Here is a 22,429-nt window from a genome sequence, read left to right on the forward strand (position 1 = left end):
AGAAGCCGTCTCTGGGTTGTTTGCCGCATTCATGCCGGGTCTCATTATTCTAGACCACGCAGCCCTCTTTTGGCTGCGGCCCCGTAGAGCAGAAGAAGAAAGAAACGCCGACAGGACAATCATGGTCATTTGCTTTGACCGGTGCCCTTGTTGGCATGAATGAATGAATGAATGAAAGCTGCCGCTCATGTCTTCTTTTTGTTGGACATGTCCCTCCTTTCGCACGGGGAAGGCGGCGGGGCAAAGGCGGGCGCGGGGCCACCGGGCGTCTACAAGGCGCCGTCTACTCGGTGCTCTGGCATGTGCATGTTGGATTCAAGCAATTGGCAGCCTCAGCTCGTCGAGCAAAGTGTCCTTTCCTTTCATTATTGAGACTATGAAAATAAGAAGGGCTGTGGGCTGTCGTTCTTCTTCGCCTGCAGGTCGTCATGCGGCGGGTGATTCTCAGGCTGAGTGCTCCGACTTGCAGGTTCCCGACTATTTCTTACTGTCATGGCTTTGATTGGTCGGGCGTCCATTCCCCCTGGCTAGGCTAGTATGACGGGAATAGGCACAAAAAGGTACCCGCAGCCTAGAATTAAAGTGGAGTACTCGTCCAGGGTTGGCCCATTCACCGAACAGGGTAAAATCATCATATCTACCACCTCCCTCCACCACCACCCCTAATCCGTGGATACGGCCCAGGGCCTCGTGCAGCCAGCGGCTGGCGGCACCTGGAGCCCCGCGGCGCTCCTGCTGTTTCCGCTGTTTGTTCCAGCCAGGCACGTGTGGCGCCAATCTTGGAACCGCCAACCATGGCTGCCATTTCGGGAAGCCGCGTCTACGCCGCACCCTAATATCTACCTCTATATATTCCGGAGTGGGGTCCCGTTCAACCCACCTGTTCTCTTTTCCCCTTCACCCCGTCCGCGACTGTTCTTTCTTTCTTTCCCCGTAGGCTTGCCTGCTGCACATTCCTTTCTTCCCCCGTCCTTCTCTTTCTTCTTCACTCCCTCCCAGCAGTGCTGGTCATTCACTCCTTCACCTGTGACCCTTCTTCGGTACACACAGCCAATCCATCCTTGTCGCGACACTCTCAAACCTTCCCACACAACCAACTACCTCTTCCTCTACGAACAAGAGCATTCTCCCAACCCTCCAACATGTACACCACTTCACTTCTTCTTGCTGCTAGCAGCATCGCCTCGCTTGCCTTCGCTGCCCCCGTCGTCCGCAGGCAGGCCACTTCCTACCAACTCTTTGGCGGCGACGGCTCCCTGACTCAGGGATGGCCTAGCACTGACGATTGGCTCTGCTTCGACGAGCTCTGGTGAGTCGACCCCATCCTATCCTTCTTCCCTCACCGTCCACGCAGCTGGCTGACTGGACTCTGACTGTTTAGGACAATCAACGAGCCAGTCATGAAGACGTCGTGCTCGCAGTTTGGTGCTGAGAACCCCGTCCAGAGCGAGCTGGACGACATGAAGGCTGCCATCATCCAGGCCGCTAAAGACAGTGGCCTCGATGCCCGCTATCTCCTCGTCGTCATGATGCAGGAGTCCAAGGGCTGCCCCCGTGCTCCCACCACAAACTATGGCCAGAACAATCCCGGCCTTTTCCAGTCCTTCAACGGAAGGGGCTCCTGCAACCCGGACAACGTCAACAAGCAGTTCCCTTGCCCCAAGGCCACCATTGACCTCATGGTCAGGGAAGGTGCTGGCATCGACATGCCCTTTGGCCTGATGCAGGCCGTCGCCCAAGTGTCCGGCGCCCAGGACGCCTCCAGGTACTACCGCGCCTCCCGCACCTACAACTCTGGCTCCATCGCCGCCTCGGGAAACCTGGGCGAGGGCATTGCCACCCACTGCTATGCTTCCGACATTGCCAACCGCCTCGTGGGCTGGAATAGCGATGCCCAGCATCCTTCGGCCTGCAAGGAGGAGAGCATCGGCTCCGTTCAGGGTTCCGCAACTGCCTACGCCGGTGTCGCATCTGGACGTCAGTGCCCGGCGCCTGGCAGTGGCTCCCCCATCCAGATCACCCCCGTCCAAAAGTCTCCGGCCCAGGACGACAACAACAAGCCCAACACGCCGCCTGCTCCGACCAACCAGCCCACTGCCGCTGCCCCTCCGGCCAACGACCTCCCCGCCAACGATGCTCCGGCGAACCAGGACACTCCCAGCGCTCCCCGAATCCCGGGTGCTGCCGAGAACTGCAAGTCCTGGTACACCGTCAAGACCGGCGACCACTGCAGTAATCTCTCGGTGACGTTCGAGACGCTGCGAAAGCTGAATCCTTCCATCGACTCCACCTGCTCCAACCTGTGGCGCGACTATGCCTACTGCATTGCCGCGTGAGGGAGGCGACGCTGGACGATGCCTCCGAGGTTTTGAAGCAATTCCGTCATCATTTACCGACAAAGGGAAGAAAGGGCACCATCACATTTGGGGATGCCACAGAATATGACATTATTGTACAGCAACTTCAGGGCCGGGTGGTTTTGGGGTGGATTTCTCGACTATCTTTTACTTCTTTTATACCCAAAACTTTCGGTGCGAACAGATTTTGACGCCTTTCTTTTCTTTTCACTTCTTTCCGTCCACATATTCGGGTTTTGTGGATGGCTACCTAGGGAAAATCAAGGCCATGGGCATGTCATGATGCATTCATTCGTGCGTATGATGGCGGGTCTGGGCATGCGGTTTGGGCCAAGAGGCGTGGCGCCTCAATGCAATCGTTTATGATCGTCCAATTGTGTTTTGAAGTGGAGATGACATGTTTCAACCTCGTGTGATTGCTTTTGCTCCGCGCACCAGAGTCCTCTCGTACGGTTGAGGTTCTGAATTTGAACCCGTGCGAATGGCGGAGATCTACCGGGCGGCGGCTCCGTGCTCAGCTGGGGAGCGCGTCTATGCTTCACCCAATGGCATTACTGTATTCCTCCTCCCCTCGGTGCTGGCCAGGGGGAGACCGTCCGGGACAGTCAAGGAGAGCCAATACAGCATTGCCGCCGCCTGCCCAGTTCCGCATGGAGGATGGCACATATTTATCAAAAGGGCGCTTACGAGTAGTAAGGAAGGGAAAGAAAAAATGTGGCCGCACCACCATAGCCGCCGCTGTCCACACGAGGGCGCCTAGTTAGATTAAGTTTAATTTTCTGAGAGGCACTCCTCGTCCTCCTATCCGATTCGAAAGCAGCCATGTACAGATCAAATGAGAAAGATCAGGCATGCCGGCTGGCCGTCGAGTGGAAATCACATACTGTGTAGTACTGTGATAAAGCTGACCTTGCTGGTTGCCGGTGTCTGGAGAGAGAGAAAAAACGGGCGCATGCATTGGGGCACATGCCGTCACTCTTTCTCTTTCTTTTCTTTCTTTTCTTTCTTTTCTTTCTTTTCTTCTTTTTTTCCTTTGTTCCCCATTTCTTTAAGTTAGGGAATCAATTGGTAGAATCAATCGATAGTCTCTACTGGTGGTGGCAGTGCTGTAAGTAAAAATGGCAGGTTTCAGATCAGCTCCATCATGAGGGTTCATTCCATAATAATAAGCAATGAACGGCCATCAGCTCTTCTTCATTGCTTCCCGTTGAGGGCCGTCATCTCAGCTCCTCATGCCCATTCTTGAGGGTAGAGATCTCAGCACTGCATTGCTTCCGTTCGAGGCGGGTTGGAGGAGGAGCAACTCTGGCTGCTGCATGGAGAACCTCGACTTGCAATGTCCATGTGCATCATCAGAGCGAGTTGCCCGAGATGCCTGCAATCACCCAACTAAGAACCACATCAGTGTCCAGCTCAACGTGCGATAACATGTTTCTTTTGCTTATTCTCTCAAGTCCAACACTACCCCTATCCGTTATTCTTCCCATCCAGACCCATCCACTCCCTCTCACTTCCACCCACTCAGTCCCGCCCACGGATCCGCCCCTGCATTATTCCCGCTCGCACCTGCTCCTCCTCCTCCTCCTTGCCCTTGTCCTTGTCCCTGACTCGCCCGCGGGTTCGACGCATACCCACCCGGCCCGGCAGGATACGCCCCACCGTACGGCAAGTAATCCGGACTTTGCACCGGAGGTGGACCCGGGGGCGGTGGCGGAGGCACGTAGCCCTGTGGTAACGAGCCATGTCCGCCCTGGTATGGCTGTTGTTGGTGAGTCGCCTGACCCCACGGTTGGTGCTGCGGGGTCTGATTCGTCGGCGGCGGCGAGAAGAATTGCTGATGAGGAGGTGGGGAGACGGGGCCGTACGAGTTGGGGTTGTAGGATGCCGACTGGTGTGCGTATTGCGATGCGGTGGTTTGATACGAGTCTCGACGCGGCTGGAAGCCGTTCGAGTGCTGTTGTTGGAAGCCTTGGCCCGGAGACATGAATGGCTGCTGTCCAGGGGCGGCTGTGATCGGGTATCGCGGTGTTACCGGGGGAGATGTAGCGGGATTGTAGAGAGGTTGGGCGGATGGCGCGGAATATCCTGATTGGGGTATACTGGATGTGGAAATGGGCGCTGGGATGCTCCGTTTTCGACCACCTCCCGCAGATACAGGTGATCTCGAGGGATCCATGGACATACGTTCCATGAGTTCTTTCAGGCGCTGCTGCTCCTGGTCAGCGCTCGCGGACTTGCTCTGCTCAATCCTCGAGAGTAGCTGCCCGCCCTCGGAGCGTCGATTGTTGACAAACGTCTCCACGTTCTGGCGCAGGCTGGAGACGGTGTCCTTCATCTCCGAGTAGAAACTTTGGGCCCGCATCAACCCAGATATCAGGTCATTGAACGCTTGGTATACCCGCCGGTACTTGGTCATGACGGTATTTCGCTGGCGAGAAAAGGCCTCATACTTGTTCTGCTCTGCGCGTACGCGCTTGTCCTTGAGTAAATCCGAATATGTCCTCGTCAACTCTTTGAGCAGAGATGCTTGCTTGTGGTTAGCTTGGAGGATGCGGTTCTGATGAGGTCGGAACTTTTCTAATTCCGCTTGAAACAGCTGCGACTCCTGATTTGCGAGAGCCTTCTTGTTCAATATAAGCGTGTTTGAGATGTCGTCGGAGTGAACCTAGACGGTGAGTATGAGGTGATTTCAAGAGCAGGGTGAATAATTACCTTTTCCTTGAGGTCCTTGAGCACTTGGACCCGTTCCCTCTTGACCAGGTTCAACCTCCTAAGCAACTCTTCAACGTTTGCGATCTGCTCTGCAACAGTTGGTCCATCAATAAAGTCCTCATCCAAGAGATTACCCTCGGCTGGCCGAGGGCTCTTGCCTTTGGGCGCTCCGGCTTTGACCATTGCACGCTGATATAACACATCGGCTTCGTCGGTTTCGCCGGCCGACCTCATCTCCTCGAAATCAGACTCATATTGCCTGAAGGTGCTGTATAGCTGCGCATCACTTGTGCCAGCCTCCTCGATTGCCGCGCGATAATTCTTGATATCGTTCCGTAGCGTCGAGGTTAAACGGGAGCTGGGCTGCTGCGTCCACTCGGCTCCGTACTTGGATCGCATCTTTTCGCATACACTCTCTTCCATGTCCAGCTGCTTCATACTCGCGTCTAGCACGCCTGTGATTTCTGCCTTATCCGCGCTCAACCGGTCGAAGGCCGTTTGGAAGGGCGCATGACCTGCCAGCTCCTCGCACCACTTCCTGAAGTCCTCGTCGACCATGTTGTCCTGATCCATGCCTCCTTTGAGGATGTTTAGGCTGTCAGGAAGCTTGAGGTAATCCAAACTAGCTGCCATTTCATCATTGGCCACCTCTACCCGCTCGCTCTCCGCCCGGATCAGCTTCGCCTTCTCCTCATCGTACAAGCTGGCCGACTCGGTGACAGCCATTGGGACAATCTTCTGGAAGATATCGGGTCCGATGATCCTCTGTATATCCTGCCCATGATACAGCTCACTGACGGGTATGGCCTTGGCCGCAGGGAGTTTGGGTATTGCTGTAAGGGAGGCCTCGTTTGGGACTCCCTGATGGTAGATGAAGTCGTTGTCTTTTGTGAACTCGGAGATTCTCTCCTGGATCGTAGACACGTGCTTCTTCGTCAGATCGGCTAGGACGTACCCAGCCTCTGCCGTTAGATTGGAATTGGTAGGCACAGATGACGGAAACCCGTTCGCGATGCGATTCGCGTCCTTGGCCTGGGTCTCAGCTACCTGCAACCGAGCAATGGCCACTCCGTGGGCGTTTGCGTCATTATCGGCGAGAGCCTGGTAGTACTGTGCTAGGGAGCTCATGTAGCTGGCTTTGATCTCGTGGACATTAGCGGCGCCATACAGCAGGGAACCCATATCAACCCACCTGCACGACCAGCAGCCAAACTTTCTCGAAGACTGCTTTTGTAACATTCTCCTGCACACCCTCCACAGCTTGATTATACAGATAGGCCGCCTGACTGGCTAGCTTAGCCAAAAGGCCAACCTTCTTTCCATCTGCAATTTGCTTCTCTAGAAAGACCTCCTGTGCTTGTGCCAACATGATTGAGATCAATGTCTTCACAGTATCCCTGCTCAAGTCGGTAGATGGCGCATGGAGGAAGTTCTCGTTGATGTATGTGAACATTCCAGCGGAGGCTTGGAAAGAGTGGTAAGCGGTTTTGAGACCGGTGTCTTCGTGCCGAATCTGGTGGGCGGCATGGCAGGAGAGGACGGCCGAGATGTTGAATATTATGGAGGCTTTCTCGAAAGCTAGGGAGTACTGCGACGTGGGCTTATGCGTGAAGGCGTCGAACCTGCTGCTCATTAGCCGCCAATCCAGGACTGTGAAGCGCAGCATGCATGCTCGTGGAGAAGCATACCAGGTAAAGGATATCTTGATATGATGTTCATCGACCGGAAATCGCAGATCAAGGAGCTCCAGCTGCCCATAATATCTGTATAACAGGTCCCTGCCAGCTGCGCTGTCTTTCCCGGCGCCCCTCATGTCCTGCCGCAACCGATTCAGCGTCGCGCATTCTTCAGCGTAGCGTTCTGGGTCGTCGCCATAGGTGGATCGAATGTATCCCTTCAAGGGCGTGATCCAGTCGATTTCATTTGTCTGCTTCAACGGCACCGAGATCATGGGCACCTGGGTCGTCATGGCGGATGAGGGAGGGGTGTGCAGCAGGCTTGCACCCACCGCGGAGAGACCGTTTCTTCCGCAGAGCCCTGAATGGTGAAGCGTATGAGGAGACGCAGGCTATGCAACAGCGTTGGGAGTGGAGAACAGAACAGGCAACGCTAGCTCAAGCGTTATGTCGGAGGCGTTGTGAAGTCACACAAGCCGGGAGCTCCGCGACTTTGCAGGTGGGATGCCCCGCCCCGTGCACGGCCGTTGCAAGTAATATTTGAGTATACCAAAGGCGCGTAGCAACAGATTTATTATATGACCTGAAATCACAAAAGACGAGGCTGGTCTTTGTGGCAGTCTGAAGACATGTGCATCTGTGTGTTGGGGTCGAAGGTGACGTTCCAAGGTTGCTGTTAGTGACCGCTTGCGTGGCTGCTTGGTGGGTCCTTCACCGTTGGAATCGGGCGGCGCGGGAGGAGCAGAAGGCGTTCTGAGGTTGCGGGTCTTGAACGCCAGGTATGCGGTTTTCTAGCCGGAGGTAACTGAGCAACGTGTGAGGGAGTCGTGGGACGAGGCTTCAAGTGATCGCACTGGGACCCCAAAGGCAGTCAGTGAGCAGCCTGCTTTTTAAAAACTTATAGATCAGCAACACCCGTCTCCTTTTGCTACAACCGCCAGCTTCGTTTCTCCCCTGTCCGCTTCGCATCTCCAGTCGTCACCCAGCTCCGAAAGGTGCTCGAAGCCACGATTGGAATGGCCATTGACGCGCAGAGTAGGTTGGCCACTCAGGGCCGCGAGGCTTCACGGTGGAGGCTTGTGTAAGCGCTGGGGCCAACAGGGGGGACGGAGTATATTATGTATTGTACAAGCCTGAGTCGAGATAGGGGTCACTATCAAACATCTATATAAGTCCCAAAAACGTCAGTGGAAGAAACGAAGCGGATTTCATCAAGAGGTACGCCCACAAATGCATGCAGAGTCTCCCAATAACCTACATCTTCCCCCTTGCGCCAATGCCAATGCCTGCGAGTGCTGTACTGTACAGTTCAAGAAACAGTAGAGTAACCGTACAATGTGAGAAGACTATGCTCCACCGTAGTCCAGATCCATGTGTCTATTTCTTGGACTCGCCATCCTTCTTCGTCTCCTCGGAATCCTTGTCCTCGTCGGCCTTCCTATTCAACCCGTTGTGTTTTCCAGTCAGGTTATGCCAAGCTGCACGGAAGAAGCCCTCGTTCTTGTGCTCATCTGTTGGCTTCGAGTCTTCCGCTTTCAGCTTGTCCAGGTTCATGATCCGCCTTGCAGACTTGTCGTTCATCTCATCGGCGAGCATCTCTAGGATCGTGCGCTGGTTGGCGGTCAGATACTTCGGCATCTGCACCTTGAACTCGACTTTCAGATCGCCCTTTGCGTTTCTCCTGCCGCTCAGCACTTTCATGCCCATACCAGACAGGGTGACTTTGTCACCAGTTCCCGAACCGCTGGGCACCTTGACCATGACATCCCCATCGAGCGTAGGTACCTTTATCTCGCCGCCCAAAACGGCCGTGGTCAGCGGTATCGTGGCCGTGTGAAGGATGTCGCTTCCAGCTCTCTTGAACTTCGGATCCGATGCAACGCGGATGAGGACGAAAAGATCTCCCTTCGCTCCCTTCACGTTGGCGCCTATTGCCCGGCCTGTTAGGGGCGCATCACCTTCGCCCGAAACTCGTAGCCGCATGCCATCCTCCACTCCTCCTGGAATATCGATAGTGACGGTTTTCCTTTCCTTCACTGCACCGTCACCCTTGCACGTGTCGCAAGAGGACCCACGGGGTATTGACATGCCAGATCCACCACACGACGAGCATGTTGCAGACATGTGGAAGCCGCCCATTGATGTCACTCTTGTACCGGTTCCCCCACAGCTCTTGCACTCGGATCGTTTTGCCCCCTTCTTTAGACCACTACCACTGCACGTCTTGCATTCCACCATGGGCGTGATGTATATGTCTTTGCTGACGCCCTTGGCGGCATCCATGAAGGAGATGTTCGTCTGCACCTCAATATCCTCCCCGACAAGGACCTCCTCCTCAAACGGGCTTCTCCTGCCTCTTCCTCTCCTTGCGCCTCCACCAAACGCATTGAACAGGTCCTCCAGGTTGATATCGTGCGCAAAGCCACCTCCAAATCCACCTTGGGCGCCTCCAAAACCTCCGAATCCGCCGAAGCCACCAAAAGGATGCCCGCCCATGCCAGGGCCAGGGCCAGGCCCTGCACCCGCACTGGGATTGAAGCCACCATTGGCGTCAAACGCTGCTCCGCCATAGGTGTCATAGGCCTTCCTCTTGTCGGCATCGGAAAGCAGCTCATATGCGGATTGCGCGGCGGCGAACTTGTCTTTGGCGCCGGGGTCTTTGTTCGTGTCCGGGTGGTACTTCTTCGCAAGGCCGTAGTACGCCTTTTTGATCTCTGCCGCAGTCGCGTTCTTGCTCACACCCAAGGTGGCATATGGGTCCGCCATGGCCGGGCAGGGGGATGTTGCGTGGAAGAACTTTGCACGGAGGACAGGTCAGTGACGGTGCAAAGGCGGAGGTAAATGGCAGGAGGCCGGCTTACTCTTGGGTGAGAAGCATTGTGTTGATGTCTCCAGGTTGCTACAGAGGGTCTATTTGCCTGCGCCTTGGATGATAGACACCGTCGCTGGCACCGTCGAGAAGCCGAGACGATGCGGGCAGGCGCAACCGCTTTCAGAGGCAATGCAGGAGCAACGAAGCTCATCGTTTGATGATGGCAGTGCTCGGCCAACCGTTTTCCGTTCCTTGGGTGTGCAATGTGAGATGAGGGTATCCAATGCTCAACAACAACCAACAAGGCGCGGCTCTATCACACAAGTACGGAGTACCAGTAGTAGACATCGCCCATGGCGGTCGAAGCTGGACCTCCGATGGAAAAATCTGGCGCTCGGACCAACCAGCCACACGACACGCGCTACATCATTGGCCTCGGCACGCGCATGCTCCTGCGATTCTGGAATTTTCCAGCGCTCTTGTATCAGAGTCTTGTAAGGGCAGTCGACAGTTGTATCAAGTACTGTGTACAATTGTAACAAGTACGCTCGACGAGAAGCTGCAGCTTCCCCAGTTCCATGGCGACCTACGCGTCAATAAGCACGGCCTTGTTTGTCAACGGGCGATTGCGCGAGCCTCAATGTCTCGCCGCTTGGAAAACCGTCCGTAAGCTGCAGAGTCGCCGACGTATGCAGACACTCACAGGTACCACGGCAGTGCTGCACAGAGCAAATAACCGTTTGTTCTAATAGTATTGTCTGTGCCGAATACCAAAAGCGGAACCAATGTACCGTAAACCTAGCAAAGGCGATTCCCCTACAGTAAATCGTCATAACAGAAAGGCGTTGGTACATTGTGCAGTCCAAATCCATGCGAAGCCATATGAACGATGATCTTCTGGTACACGACCAGAGAAGTTACCCAAACTCCAGCCTGATGCTCATGCTCATTATTCTGTAGCGTGCGTGTTCGGTGATGTGCCCACCGGGTATCAATGCGAGGAAGTTCGTAAATGCAACGAGGTCATGAGAGGGACTCGACTGTTATTTTCGCGGCGCGAAGCGTGCTCGAAACTCCTTATCTGCAACGCGGTGAGTACCTGACCCTTCGCATGTCCGGGACGCTTGTGCTTACCTTGGTGCTTGACCTTGTACAGCAGATCCACAAGGACGTCTGTCTCATTCACTCCGTTGGCGTTGAAGTTCTTCCGCACCGCCATAGCCAGCTGGTCCTTGTGTACTCGTCTTTTCGATTTGGGCCGTGCCATGGTGGGCGAACAGAGCCCAATGCCGCTGCCAAGCACAATGTTACTGAGAGGATTCTTGAACGATGACGGTGTGTCGAGACGGTATGCCCGGCGGTAGCCCTGCAAGAGTGTCCGGTCTTGCGATGTCCAGGAAATCTGCACACGTACAGAAGGCGTCAGCATCTGGCAACAACGCTGCTTGGCCAGGGTGCAGTGGGGTCCGTTACTCACTCCTGAAGCACTCTGCTCGGTCTGACTGCTGCTCGTAGAAGCACTGTCCGCGGTCGAGGTTATAACCTCCTTGAGGTGACTACCATTGGTCACGTTCGCCGTCCCAATGCGGCGCCCACGGGCGCCCGGAGCTTGCACAGAGTTGAGTTTCTCCTTGAGGCTGAGAGGATCCTCAGGCGCGGCGCGTTTTGCCGGAGGCATAGTGTAGCTCCCTTTGGGCAGAAACAATGTGAGGAAAAAGAGTGCTCGACCTGTGGTGAAGGTCTAGCCAGGGTCGCAGAAGGCAGGAGGAGTCACATTCCAAGAAGTGGCCGCGGGCATCTGAGACGGTCTGGGAACTTTCGAGGTGTTGTAACTCGGTGACGTTTTCCAGGGTCTCCGGGGAAACCTTTTGCCGACACGCGACCGGGGTGTAACGTGTTTAATCAGCTGGTGCACGGCCTCGGCTGGTGCACGGTTGGAGCCATCCTATCCCATATCTTCAACACCATATATCTCCACCAATATGAGCCCAATTGAAGAAGCACTTGCAGCTTTAGAAAGCCTGAAGATAGGCGAAACTCCTAATTATACCAAAGTCGCAAAAGAGTTTGGCGTTGAGCGATCCACATTATCACGGAGGCACCGGCAGGTATGTGGCCCCCTGGAGAAAAAATACGAAGAACACCGGCATCTCAACAACCATCAAGAAAACGAGCTTGTACAGTATATCCATGGCCTTTGCAAACGAGGACTACCTCCTACAAGGGAGATGATACGAAATTTCGCAGTGGAAATAGCCCAAAAACCTGTAGGCAAATGCTGGCCAGATCGCTTTATTGAGCGCCACAAGCTTGACCTTATCTCACATTGGACATCTGGGATGGATACTAGCCACCATAAAGCTGATTCTGCCTTTAAATATAGCTTATACTTTAAGCTATTAGGGCAAAAGATTGAGCAGTACAGTATTACAAGCCCGTACATATACAATATGGATGAGAAGGATTTCCTGATTGGGATACTATCAAAGTCAAAGAGAGTGTTCACAAAAGAGATATATGACAAAGGCCAGCTCAAATCTCAACTCCAAGATGGTAACCGGGAGTGGATAACAATACTAGCTTGTATATGCATGGATAGGACTACTCTTACACCTGCCCTTATATATTAAGCCACCTCTGGTAACATCCAAAACACCTGGCTACAAGACTTCAACACCTTAAAACATACAGCCTTCTTTACATCATCTCCTTCTGGATGGACAAACAATGAGATTGAGGTTGCTTGGCTCAAACAGGTGTTTGATCGCGAGACAAAAGCGAAGACACAGCAGTCCTGGCGGCTACTAATACTTGATGGGCATGGCTCTCACGTTACAATGGAGTTTATCAAGTACTGTGATGAGAACCGGATTCTCTTGATGGTACTACCACCTCACTCAACCTATACGCTGCAGCCACTGGATGTTGTCATGTTTTCACCATTAGCAGTGAGCTACTCCAAAGAACTGGCTACTTTTATGGCCAACTGTCAAGGCCTCTCATCTATCACAAAGCACGACTTCTTCCGCCTCTTTAACACTTCTTGGCAAGCCTCTTTTGTTGAAAAAAACATCCTCAAAGCCTTTGAGAAGACTGGTCTGGCTCCGTACAATCCAAAGCAGATACTGGAGCGTTTCACTACCAAAGAGCTCAGCCGGCCTTCCTCAAGTGACTCTACAATGTCAGTGTTAAGTGCTTCAGATTAGAGGAAGATTGAGCGGCTTCTACGTGAGGTGGTGGAGGATACATACAATCAACAATCGAAAAAACTTAGCCACACAATCCACGTGATCTCAGTACAAAAGCAGTTGCTACAACACGAAAATGAGAGACTTAAGGAAGCCCTTATCAATGAGAAGAAGCATCGGCAGTGTGGTAAAGCTCTACTACTTGAACCACCTCCTGAGTACAATGGTGGTGTGATCTTCTGGTCTCCATCAAAAGTTGAAGCAGCCAGGCAACATCAACACCAAAAGGATCAAGCAGAGGAAGCACGACAATACCAGAAAGATGAGGCAGCTAAGATAAGAGAGCAACAAAAGCTTCAAAAGGCTCAGGTACTAGAAGAACGTCGTCGAATGCGAGTTGCCACGAAGGAGAAGCGTGAGCGTGAGGCAGCCCAAAAAGCCACTCTACGAGAAGAGCAGCATATTGCTTGTGAGCTCAAAAAACAACTTCAACAAGATATCAAACTATCCCAAAAGGGTAATAAAAAAAGACTCAAGCAGAAACAAGCAGAAAAGGTTGTTGTTGAGGTACTAGATGATGGGGAGCTATCTGGGGAGCCACCCGGTGCTGCACCACCGCCCCAACCAACAACCTCACGCCGTGGCCGACAAATCAAGCTACCAGCCAAACTTTTATTATAGATAGTATCGCATATAGCTATATATTCAAACTCCAAAAAATCTCATGATAATCCCTTTTGTAAGTGGCTCAATAACCTCATATTTGGTGGGGTATAGATGGCATCCGACCGTGCACCAGCCGAGGCCGTGCACCAGCCGATAAAACACGCTACACAATTCGACCAATGATAGTCCTTGGGAACTTGTATGATTCTCAACTAACGGTTCAGTGCTTCTAGAAGAGGTGGTCCCTTCTACAAGTCCACAGTATATTGTATGCACAGATTATTGCAACAGAGTTATTGCCAATTAGTCTGTTTTCTACAGTGGTGTCTCTGAATTGTTCGGCACGATCCCTGCCTGTGGAGTATCTGTATTTGTAACGGATGGCTTGCCTTCTCGTGAGTAGATCTCTGCTGAGCGATCTAGGAAAAAGTGTATTTCTCATTTCGTCAGAACCCTCCAATTCTCTAGCCCCTCGCCTTAATACAACTTCTTCTCCCCATTTACACTATGTCGGCCTTGACTGTTTTGCATTCCTCTCTTAGTTATAGGTACGGTAATGCCCCAGCGAATGTGCTTGACAACACGAGTCCAGCCGTCCCATTCATCATTATATTTGTTAAGAAGTTTAAACACTAAGGCTCTTAGGCCACACCGCTGATTCTCTCCAGGCTCTTTGAAGGAGGATAGGTACACCGCCACTCCGTACTCTCACCATCTTGCACCGTTCTACTTGGCTTGACCGCCTGCTAGCTGTAATTCTCGATCACTGATGTATATATAACCCCTACCTTTCCCTCTACAAATCCTCTCTCTCTTCCATCCTTTCCCTCTACAAATCCTTCCTCTCTTCCATCATTTACCCCAACCAGCTTACCTTGCCCACTTCCTGATAACCGCCACTGCTTGAGAGTCTACTCGGATCATCATCATATCCAGTCAGCCCTACAGACAGATACTCAGTCTCACATCCACCCGATCTCTTTTAGATTCACGTCTCTCTTACCGAACATCTTGAGACAATGAGTTCATTCTCACTTGGCAACTCAAACTCTTACTCTCGCCAGTCGTCCGCCCTGGATCCTAGGGCCTCTCAGTTCCGGCCAATCTCCACTCCACGCATGGACTTCTCCCATAGTTCTGCAGCTGCAGCTGCTCAAAAGGACGCCCAGTCCTTGCTCTCCGAGCTTTCCACAAGAGTCCTCCAGCTAGAACAGGGCCAGGAACATATGCAAAGCGAGATCATGGAGCTTCGTTCGGCCTGTCCAGGGTTATGTCAGAGCGTCAACCAAGACAAGGAAGAAGATGGTTTCTTGGTTACCAACGTTTCGCTTACCAACGACTCCTCTGAAACGTCTAAGCTTGCTGGCAATTCTCTCACTGAGCTCAAGTCTGTGCCACCGCATCTTCGAACTCAAACGAACGGGTCCGCTCATGCGCTCGTCACCGATGGCAAGGTCGATCCCGTGCCCATGGTCATTCGCCCAGCTCCCGAGCTCACGCCGCCGCCAATATCCCCTACGACAACCTTCGCTCCCGATGTCCCTCGCCAGTCTGTTGAGGATCCATACGTGGCACGCTCAGCCCAGGGCTGGATGCCTTCCGCCGTCCTCCGCTTTCCCAAGCTTGCTGTAGAAGAGCTGTCGATAATTCCCTCGTTCAATGACACCAAGTCCTTCAGCCTTCAATTTCTCGAGGACACTTTCGGCGGAAAGGACTGGTCCCCCGGCCTGAGAATCATGCCGCCGGGCACGGGCATCTGCATTCTACCCACCCGTAGCTACTACCTCCTGAACGCCGATTTCGAGCCCTATCTGCCCCGTGAACCCGGCCATCATGGTGCCAAGCTCACCGCCTTCTTCAACGAACACCCCGCAACCATCTACGGCGAGGAAGCCAACATCTCTCTGGACAACGTCCCACTCTTTGTATGTAGCACCCCTTGGGCACAAGGCAACAACCGTCGCTACATCTACTTTGGCAACTACTCCCAGACGCGTTGGTCGGATAAGCTGGACTACGACCGTATGCAAGAGTACGTTCCCCTGCATGTCAAGGAGTTCTGGGCCGAGGAGTTGAGTGCTCAAGGAAAGGACGAGTGGGTCAGGAAGGCGCTTATGAAGCACTTCTTCCCGATGCCAGAGTACGAGGGGACGACTTTCTACGGGCAACCCGAAGGCAGTGGGGCAAATGGCGAGGAAGAGAAGGTCAAGGAGAAGGTGTACAGGGACGTCAAGGAGCATGTCAAGGTTCTGAAGGACTGGGAGAAGGATGCCATGCTCAAGACGAGACTGATTAAGAAGGACTTCATCATGAAGGCTTTCGAGAGAGTATGTATAGTCGTCAGGTTGCGACGTATTGGAGGTTACTAACAACTGCCAGGCCGATGCCGATGAGCCGCCTGCCCTTCGCCTCTGGTGGGAGTACCTGCAGTGCGTCAAGTACGACCGCAAGTTCTACGACCTTCTTGTTCAGCTGCAGAGCCGCAAACCCGAGTACCTCAAGTAGGCGTCCCTTTGCTTTACCGCGCTTCTGGACACCATGAACACTCCTCTGTACGAGTCCCGCCACGATGAGGTCGTGCCGGCAAGCTTTGCAGGCGCACCCACCTTTCTTTCTGTCCCCCTTCTCGGATTGCAACTCTGCTCTCGATTGGATATAGATTGCTAGGAGGTTCCATTTTCCTTTATCATAGCGAACGGGCTGGGGTCTGGCACTCCCCCCCTGCGTCGGTCAACCTCCATCTACTGCAGCATTTCGGACGGAAATCTTTGATTACTCAGGGCCTTATTTAGTACACACATCTACTAGTTAATATATATGTATTTGTCCTTCTCTATAGTTACGTATAGAGTGAGGTTCACGGATCCTCGGCTGCGAAATCGAAGGTTCAACATTGCGAGCCATTGCAGGTACCCTAGATGTAGCCTTGAATCTTGGCTAGAATATCGCACATGATTTGGACACTACAAATACTTTCCGGCAAGCATGCCAAGCACACTCGTCATCAAGATGATCAAAGGGACAGGAGGAGCGAAGACAAACCGAACAGCGCCACGCTATCATCGACGATGCAGCAACCAAAAATTCAAGGTCCGAAGCCATGACCTGGAACCGCAGCCCTAACCCCTGACCCGTTTCCTCACGGCCCGCCATCTTCCCTCGTCTTTCCACTTTCCTCATTATCAACCAAAGCCACACTCTCCATCCTCACGCGAATGTCCCGCTCGTCCGCCAGCAGATTCATGGCCCATGGCACAAACCCAGCCCGATGGCGAACCACATAGCGGCGCTCGCCCTCGTCCCACTCCTCCGCATGGTGGATATCTGGTGGCTTCTGGGGTTTGTGATGATGCTGTTGTTGGCCGCGCTCCCTGAGTAGCTGTCCCGATCCACCCTTGTGCCCTGCCCTCTCCTCCCCCTTCCCCTTCCTCTGACCGGCCCCTCCAGCCTCCTCTCCGAACCTCCTCGTCCTCCTCTCCACATACGGCGGTCCCCTTCCCGCCTCTCCTGCCTTCTCCCACGCTGTCTCGCAGCTCCTGGCAATCACATTCGCACTCGCCCAACCTGTGCGCTTGTCGATCTCCAGAAGCCGGGTGATTAGCCATTCCCTCTGTGCCGGATCCTGGTACTGCACACCCGCGAAGAACAAACTGATGCACGACTCTATGTGGGCTGCGCCGAGTGCCGGCGTGAGTGCGGGAGCTTGCTCTGTTGAGGAACCCAGAGAGGAAGCCGGAAAGGAAGGGGACAGGGGCAGTCCCGCAACGATTCTTCCGATAAGCATGGCATAAGGCTGCGTGGCTGCCGCGCCGACGGCGGCTGCAACCATGGCCGCAGGAGGCATGCCCGGGTGAGACCGCAGCAGGAGAATCTGAGCGAGATGAAGCAACGTCCAGAGAATGCTGATGTCGTAGCTTCTATAGATGAGGGCGGGCCCAAACGGCGTCGTTGCTGGAGTGCCGCCCGGGGTGGTCGCGGGATACAGGTCTGCTGTCAGGGGAGCGAAGGCGGGGTTGCTGGAGAGGAGGGAGGCAACAGTGGCGTGAGCGTGCGAGATGCTGTTCCATTCCTCGAGGGCGGCTTGGTATGCCGCGGCGAGGTCGGAGAATTGGGCATGCGAGTCTCCCGGTGGATCGGGCGGGGACTTGGACGCGCTTCTGTTGGGATTGGCGTAGCTGGATGGAAGAGGTCCAGGAGGTCGTGAAGGCGCCATGCCGTAGAATCCGGGGCCTGCCGCTGATGCGGAAGGGCCGCGAGTTTCTTGCGGCGTTGAACCCTGCGATTGATTGGCGGGACCGGGAAAGTTGGGCGATTGTGCTGGAAGTCCTGATGATGGAGGAGGGCCTTTGCGACCGGGTGGTGGAGGGCCTGTCCAGCCTGATGGGTGACCTTGAGTTGCGGACGCAGGACCTTGAGACGCTGATGGTGGAGGACTCTGGAAGCCTGGAGGTGGTCCTCCCCTCCAGCCAGGCGGCGGCGGACCTTTCCATCCGGGAGGAGGGCCCATGGTTTGCATATGCGGCGGCGGGCCCATAGGCACTGAAGGGATAGAAGGAGGCCCTCGCGGGCCCTGGGCGTGAGTAGGTGGAGGTCCCATAGCACCCAGGCCTGGCACCCCAGGGGTAGGTATCCAATGTCCGCCGTTTGCTTCAACTTGCTTGATCTTGCGTTCCCGGTCGCGTACAATGAAATCCGCGATGCGAGCAATAAGCAGTATGATATGGTCATGCGAGCCATAGAGGGCATCAATGCGGCCGAGAGGTGCGCGAGGAGGACAGTCTGACCATTTCCGATAGGGCATACTAGGAAGTGTCAATAAGGCAAAACGATGACTACGGACGCATACCTACACCAATGGATTCCCGCTGACTATGCTCTGTATCATATCCTGTCGGCAATGCCACCAATAAAGATCTTGCAGCGTCTCATGGCTTTGAAGGTCAAACTTTCCGGCGTTGGTCCTTTTCCTCTGATGCCGATCCTCCAGAACCACACCGAAATCGTCATAACGGACCTTGTACCCCGCAATAGTGCTCACAAGATTTTCATCAGGAACTGGGGTGTCTCTTGGGTGCTCTTGTCCTATCACCGTCTTTTGCTGCAGTGGGAGAGCCTTCTCCGCTTGTGCAGTCTGAGAGGCGACGAACTGCCGCGCGTGCTGAGTGAGCGTCCGAAAATCCAACTCGGCGATGAGCTGTGTTGCACCGGCCAAGTGGGTAGACCTATACTTTGATACTCAGCGTCTACTTCGCCAATACCATCTACGTCATAGGTAGAAGCAAGATGGCAGTCCTACAGACCATTTGACCATTTCCGCTGTCATGACTTCGTAGTATGCGAGTAAGAGTGCCGTAGCGAGCGTGGGTATTTGAAGGCGCTTGTTGGGGTCGGTGAGCGCGCGGCCTAGCTGCTTGAGTGAGTAGGCGTAGTGCTTCCAAGAGGGCGTTACAGAAGCGTTTTGAAGCTTCGCGATATGCACGCTCGACAATGCAAGCATGGCGTGCAGCAGTCCTTGATTGTTCAACGCTTGCTGCGGCAGTGTATATGTCCACAGACTCTGCTGTGAGGGAGGCGGAGGCAGCTGACCCCCGTAGAGCAGAGCAGGGTTGCGCGGGTTCCGTTCATAGATGGACAAGGTCGGGCCAGTGACATGAATAAAGTGCATGAATACCCTCGCCGTCTTGGGGTTCTTGAGGGGGCTGGCCACCTGCTCCGGCCGATAGGACGTTAGAATGCCCTCATAGATGAACGAGTCGAAGCGTCGTATATCCGAGTGACCGATGCTTTCGCGGTGTATCCTTTGGATTAGACTAAAATCCGGATGCGTTCCCTTTACCATCCCGTCATGCGGCTCATCCAACACCTCTTCGTCTGACTGAACATCGTAGTAATCGTCATCCTCGCACTCAACCGCAGCTTCATCGAGTAACTGTGTAGGGCTTGCGTGATCGATGCCACCCAAACCGCCAAGGTGGAGCTCGGGCTGGAGCTGTTCTTGGGGCTGGGCCACGGTGTCTGTTTGTTCTGCGATGGGTAACGAAAAGTAATTAGCTTCATAAGTTTGGTCGCTTTCGGTGGCGCCACCGGCGCCCGCCACATTATTGGTGGGGCGAGAGGGGATTAGGATTGTAGCAGAACAACAGACGAGATGGCAGTGAAAAGCAGGGGTAAAACTCGTATGTATAAGAACACATAAAACTCTACAGTGTCTACGCGAGATTGGAAGAGAAAAGAGGAATTCACATGATGACGTAGAGATAAGATGTATGATGGGTTGTGTGCGACACATCGGGGTAATTAAACACGGGACATACCGATAGCTGGGGCATGCTGAGGCAGAAACTCTACATCAGGGTTGGAATCGGGTTGGGGTATCTGAACAGGGGGAAGTGTGCCGCCCGTGGCAGCGTAATAAGGATACTGGCCGCCTCCGTTGAAATCTACATGCGTGCGTCTGCCCGGATTGCTGTCATGGAAAGGTACCTGCCCCGAGTATCTCCCATAGTCCCTTCGCTGTGAATGATCGTATGCGGAACCCGGATGGTGTTGTGAAGGCGTGAGGCTAGGATCGATTTGAGAGGGATGAGAAACCCGGGCTTGATGATGGTGAACTGCCTGGGTGAATGGCTGCTGCGGGCTGTAGTCCATTGACAGACCCTGGCCATAGTGAACGGAAAAGTGGGCGTGCGTGGGAGGGGCCTGTGACGCATGATACGAGCCCGCCGCGCTGGTAGGGGCGCGACGGTCGGATTGCGGTGTGTGGAGAGGCTGGTGATGGAAATAACTCGAGTCGTCCGCATAGACGGATGCGACTCCCGAAACAGTTTGTTGCGTATATTCTACTGCACGGACTGGCGCAGTTCCAACGTTTGCGTATTCATGCTGCGTGGCTGGACGCTGGAACTCTTGCGAGTGAGGGCTGGGTTGGGTATGGCCGTATTCTGGCCGTGAGCCGGGCAGCATGGAGCTGTGGAACTGCATTGGGGTCATGAAATTCATAGGGTTTTGCTGATTTTGCCACTTGATAGGTGGGTTGTACCCCTCGCACTGTCGCTTGGACTTGATGCAGTTGGCACACGTTGGCCTTTCTTCGCCGCACTTGATTCGGCGTTTTCGACATGTCAAGCAGCCAGTCTTGGTCCTCTTCCTCATCTGGGGTTTCGTTCCGGTCGGTGAGACTGCTGCAGAGCCGCTCGAGGGCCCAGCCATGAAACTAGCGGACATGTTTCAGGAAATAGAGACGTTTGGCTAAGAGACCTTGATGATCTGTGATAAGTGAGCAAAGAGATCGGAGCAGACGGGTTCAAACCACCTCGGGTGGTTTTGCGGTAGTATGTGAAGTTGAGGAGGAGGGCAGGATTAGCCGTACCTCGGGGGACTCTTGGTCGTGATGGTCGAGGGACGCAAAAGGTGGAGTGGCGAGGGGACACGGCGTCCACTCACTTCTACGCGCACACAGCAGCGCCAGGAGGGGATAAGCCGCAAAGCGAGGGCTAGATGATCCGCAGATGGTCGTGACAGTAAGGCTTGAACGGTGGAGCTGTTGGGATTTGGCGGTAGACCTAATAGAGGGCAAGTTGGAGGGCACTGTTGGTCCTCGATGGGTCTGGGAGTGTGGCCAAGATTAAGGAGGAGAAGCAGTTCAAGAAGGGCAGCGTTTCACGTATGGACGAAGAGCTACCTGGAAGTCTGGGCGAGGTTGAGTGATATAACAGCGGTAGTCCGTACCTAGCCCAGGCCGTGGGCACACACCAAGAGTGAACAGGGCCCGGGGAGGCAGGGAGGTGACGGGCGGGCGCCGTCCGGGGCCGTCGATGAACAGGCTGGGGCAACCTGCAGTCCGGATTGAGGGCCACCAGCCCAACAACGGGCAGCTAGCGGCGCAAAAGGGCTGGAGCCCTGAAGGAGTTTTAGGAGTTTTGTTTGGTCTAGAACTGGAAGTGAGTGTTATTCTGCTCTAGTGGATTGGGGGGTGTGAAGGAACCCTTGGGAAGGATCCCCCTATGATGATGGGCAATTGGCCATTTGTGCAGCATGCAATACAATCCTGTGCATGTACGTAGGCGCCCGGGGGAGGGAGGGAGACAGCATGTCTCTCCTACTGGGACGGGTGGGTGAAGGTTGATGAGCAGCAGGGTTGGTCTGAGGACTCTAGGAAAATGTCATTGGGCGGAGGGTTGGCAGAGGCGGACGCTTGGACTGGAAAAGGAACTGGGCGCGGGAGAGAATTGGAGGCTGGCAGGCTAGCAGCTGGCGGCGGCGTTGTCGTTGTGGTGGTGGTGGTGGTGGTGGACATTGCACAGAGGTGAGGATGAAAGTGATGATTGGAGTTGGTCACCTTTGGGGGTTGTGGGCTTGTTGGTCCGTGTAGGTAGCCGTGCGAGGATGGGCAACCCATGCCACAGCGGCCAGGGAAGGTCCTTCGCTGGTCTTGACCCCATCTCCTGATTCTACTAATAGTGGGAGTCTACTTAGGTACCTAGGTATCGTATCTATTGGTCACGGGGTCACACATGCGGAGGTTCCCCAATACTACTAATATTATCATACATACCTAGTACGGACGAGATGATGCTGGCCATGGCGTTTCCTACCGAGTACCGCCACAAGTACTCCGTACGGAGTACCAACTTCATCAGTCGACATGTGGACTGGCAAGTGCAGAGAATAGTCATGCACGGCCCCAAACGAGGCCAAGGGGCCTCTGGCTCAGGACCCGGATTGGGGTTGGTGATGGATTTCAATAGATCGACAGCGCCCCGTTCCCATGTCCGTGGTGCATCCCTTTCGCTGGGTCGATGCTTGTCGGCTTATGACATCTCTTTGTACTGTACACCGTACGTGCCATGTTTGATGACCTCGACATCAAGCATAGAGTTCTCTTTGAAAGCTCGGTAGACTACGGAGTATTATCATGCTGCCCTTTCACATCCTCCAGCTTTCACGGTCCCATGGCCCAGCGGCTGTTGCCGAGCAACTTGCAAGAATGGAAGTCCCCAGCTCGCTGCCGGGCAGCCA

At 54.2% G+C, this 22,429-nt stretch overlaps 8 protein-coding genes across 8 annotated transcripts; 3 read left to right on the forward strand and 5 right to left on the reverse strand.

Annotated features, from left to right (window-relative positions):
* The first annotated feature begins 656 nt into the window (after positions 1 to 656).
* Positions 657 to 2,761, forward strand: EI97DRAFT_428155 (uncharacterized protein). Its single transcript, XM_033797239.1, has 2 exons — positions 657 to 1,309; positions 1,382 to 2,761. Exons 1-2 carry the CDS (start codon positions 1,143 to 1,145, stop codon positions 2,334 to 2,336), a joined length of 1,122 nt encoding a protein of 373 aa, XP_033649036.1. The 5' UTR covers positions 657 to 1,142; the 3' UTR covers positions 2,337 to 2,761.
* A 351-nt stretch (positions 2,762 to 3,112) lies between these two features.
* EI97DRAFT_267647 (uncharacterized protein) lies at positions 3,113 to 3,502 on the forward strand. Its single transcript, XM_033794260.1, has one exon. It carries the CDS (start codon positions 3,193 to 3,195, stop codon positions 3,412 to 3,414), a length of 222 nt encoding a protein of 73 aa, XP_033649037.1. The 5' UTR covers positions 3,113 to 3,192; the 3' UTR covers positions 3,415 to 3,502.
* A 362-nt stretch (positions 3,503 to 3,864) lies between these two features.
* EI97DRAFT_462802 (vacuolar protein-sorting protein bro1) lies at positions 3,865 to 7,038 on the reverse strand (the record flags this gene model as incomplete). The annotated part of the gene is made up of 4 exons (XM_033801306.1): positions 3,865 to 5,022; positions 5,070 to 6,212; positions 6,262 to 6,691; positions 6,758 to 7,038. 4 exons carry the CDS (start codon positions 7,036 to 7,038, stop codon positions 3,865 to 3,867), a joined length of 3,012 nt encoding a protein of 1,003 aa, XP_033649038.1.
* Positions 7,039 to 8,122: 1,084 nt separating this feature from the next.
* Positions 8,123 to 9,768, reverse strand: EI97DRAFT_387730 (uncharacterized protein; the record flags this gene model as incomplete). Its single annotated transcript, XM_033796139.1, has 2 exons — positions 8,123 to 9,541; positions 9,607 to 9,768. 2 exons carry the CDS (start codon positions 9,766 to 9,768, stop codon positions 8,123 to 8,125), a joined length of 1,581 nt encoding a protein of 526 aa, XP_033649039.1.
* Positions 9,769 to 10,295: 527 nt separating this feature from the next.
* Positions 10,296 to 11,380, reverse strand: EI97DRAFT_437817 (uncharacterized protein). Its single transcript, XM_033799417.1, has 3 exons — positions 11,035 to 11,380; positions 10,692 to 10,959; positions 10,296 to 10,638 (listed from the first exon to the last, which is right to left on the reverse strand). Exons 1-3 carry the CDS (start codon positions 11,233 to 11,235, stop codon positions 10,601 to 10,603), a joined length of 507 nt encoding a protein of 168 aa, XP_033649040.1. The 5' UTR covers positions 11,236 to 11,380; the 3' UTR covers positions 10,296 to 10,600.
* A 3,623-nt stretch (positions 11,381 to 15,003) lies between these two features.
* Positions 15,004 to 16,028, forward strand: EI97DRAFT_497216 (uncharacterized protein; the record flags this gene model as incomplete). The annotated part of the gene is made up of 2 exons (XM_033802503.1): positions 15,004 to 15,738; positions 15,791 to 16,028. 2 exons carry the CDS (start codon positions 15,004 to 15,006, stop codon positions 15,914 to 15,916), a joined length of 861 nt encoding a protein of 286 aa, XP_033649041.1. The 3' UTR covers positions 15,917 to 16,028.
* A 183-nt stretch (positions 16,029 to 16,211) lies between these two features.
* Positions 16,212 to 21,123, reverse strand: EI97DRAFT_267708 (uncharacterized protein). The gene is made up of 5 exons (XM_033794261.1): positions 20,781 to 21,123; positions 19,726 to 20,677; positions 18,712 to 19,435; positions 18,262 to 18,633; positions 16,212 to 18,213 (listed from the first exon to the last, which is right to left on the reverse strand). The coding sequence occupies exons 2-5, from the start codon at positions 20,633 to 20,635 to the stop codon at positions 16,551 to 16,553; spliced, it is 3,669 nt and encodes a 1,222-aa protein (XP_033649042.1). The 5' UTR covers positions 20,636 to 20,677; positions 20,781 to 21,123; the 3' UTR covers positions 16,212 to 16,550.
* Positions 21,124 to 21,870: 747 nt separating this feature from the next.
* EI97DRAFT_267733 (uncharacterized protein) lies at positions 21,871 to 22,120 on the reverse strand. Its single transcript, XM_033794262.1, has one exon. The coding sequence runs from the start codon at positions 22,084 to 22,086 to the stop codon at positions 21,919 to 21,921; it is 168 nt and encodes a 55-aa protein (XP_033649043.1). The 5' UTR covers positions 22,087 to 22,120; the 3' UTR covers positions 21,871 to 21,918.
* Between the last annotated feature and the right edge of the window lie 309 nt (positions 22,121 to 22,429).

The sequence above is a fragment of the Westerdykella ornata genome (genome assembly GCF_010094085.1).
Source record: "Westerdykella ornata strain CBS 379.55 unplaced genomic scaffold EI97scaffold_57, whole genome shotgun sequence".
Classification (NCBI taxonomy): Eukaryota; Fungi; Ascomycota; class Dothideomycetes; order Pleosporales; family Sporormiaceae; genus Westerdykella; species Westerdykella ornata.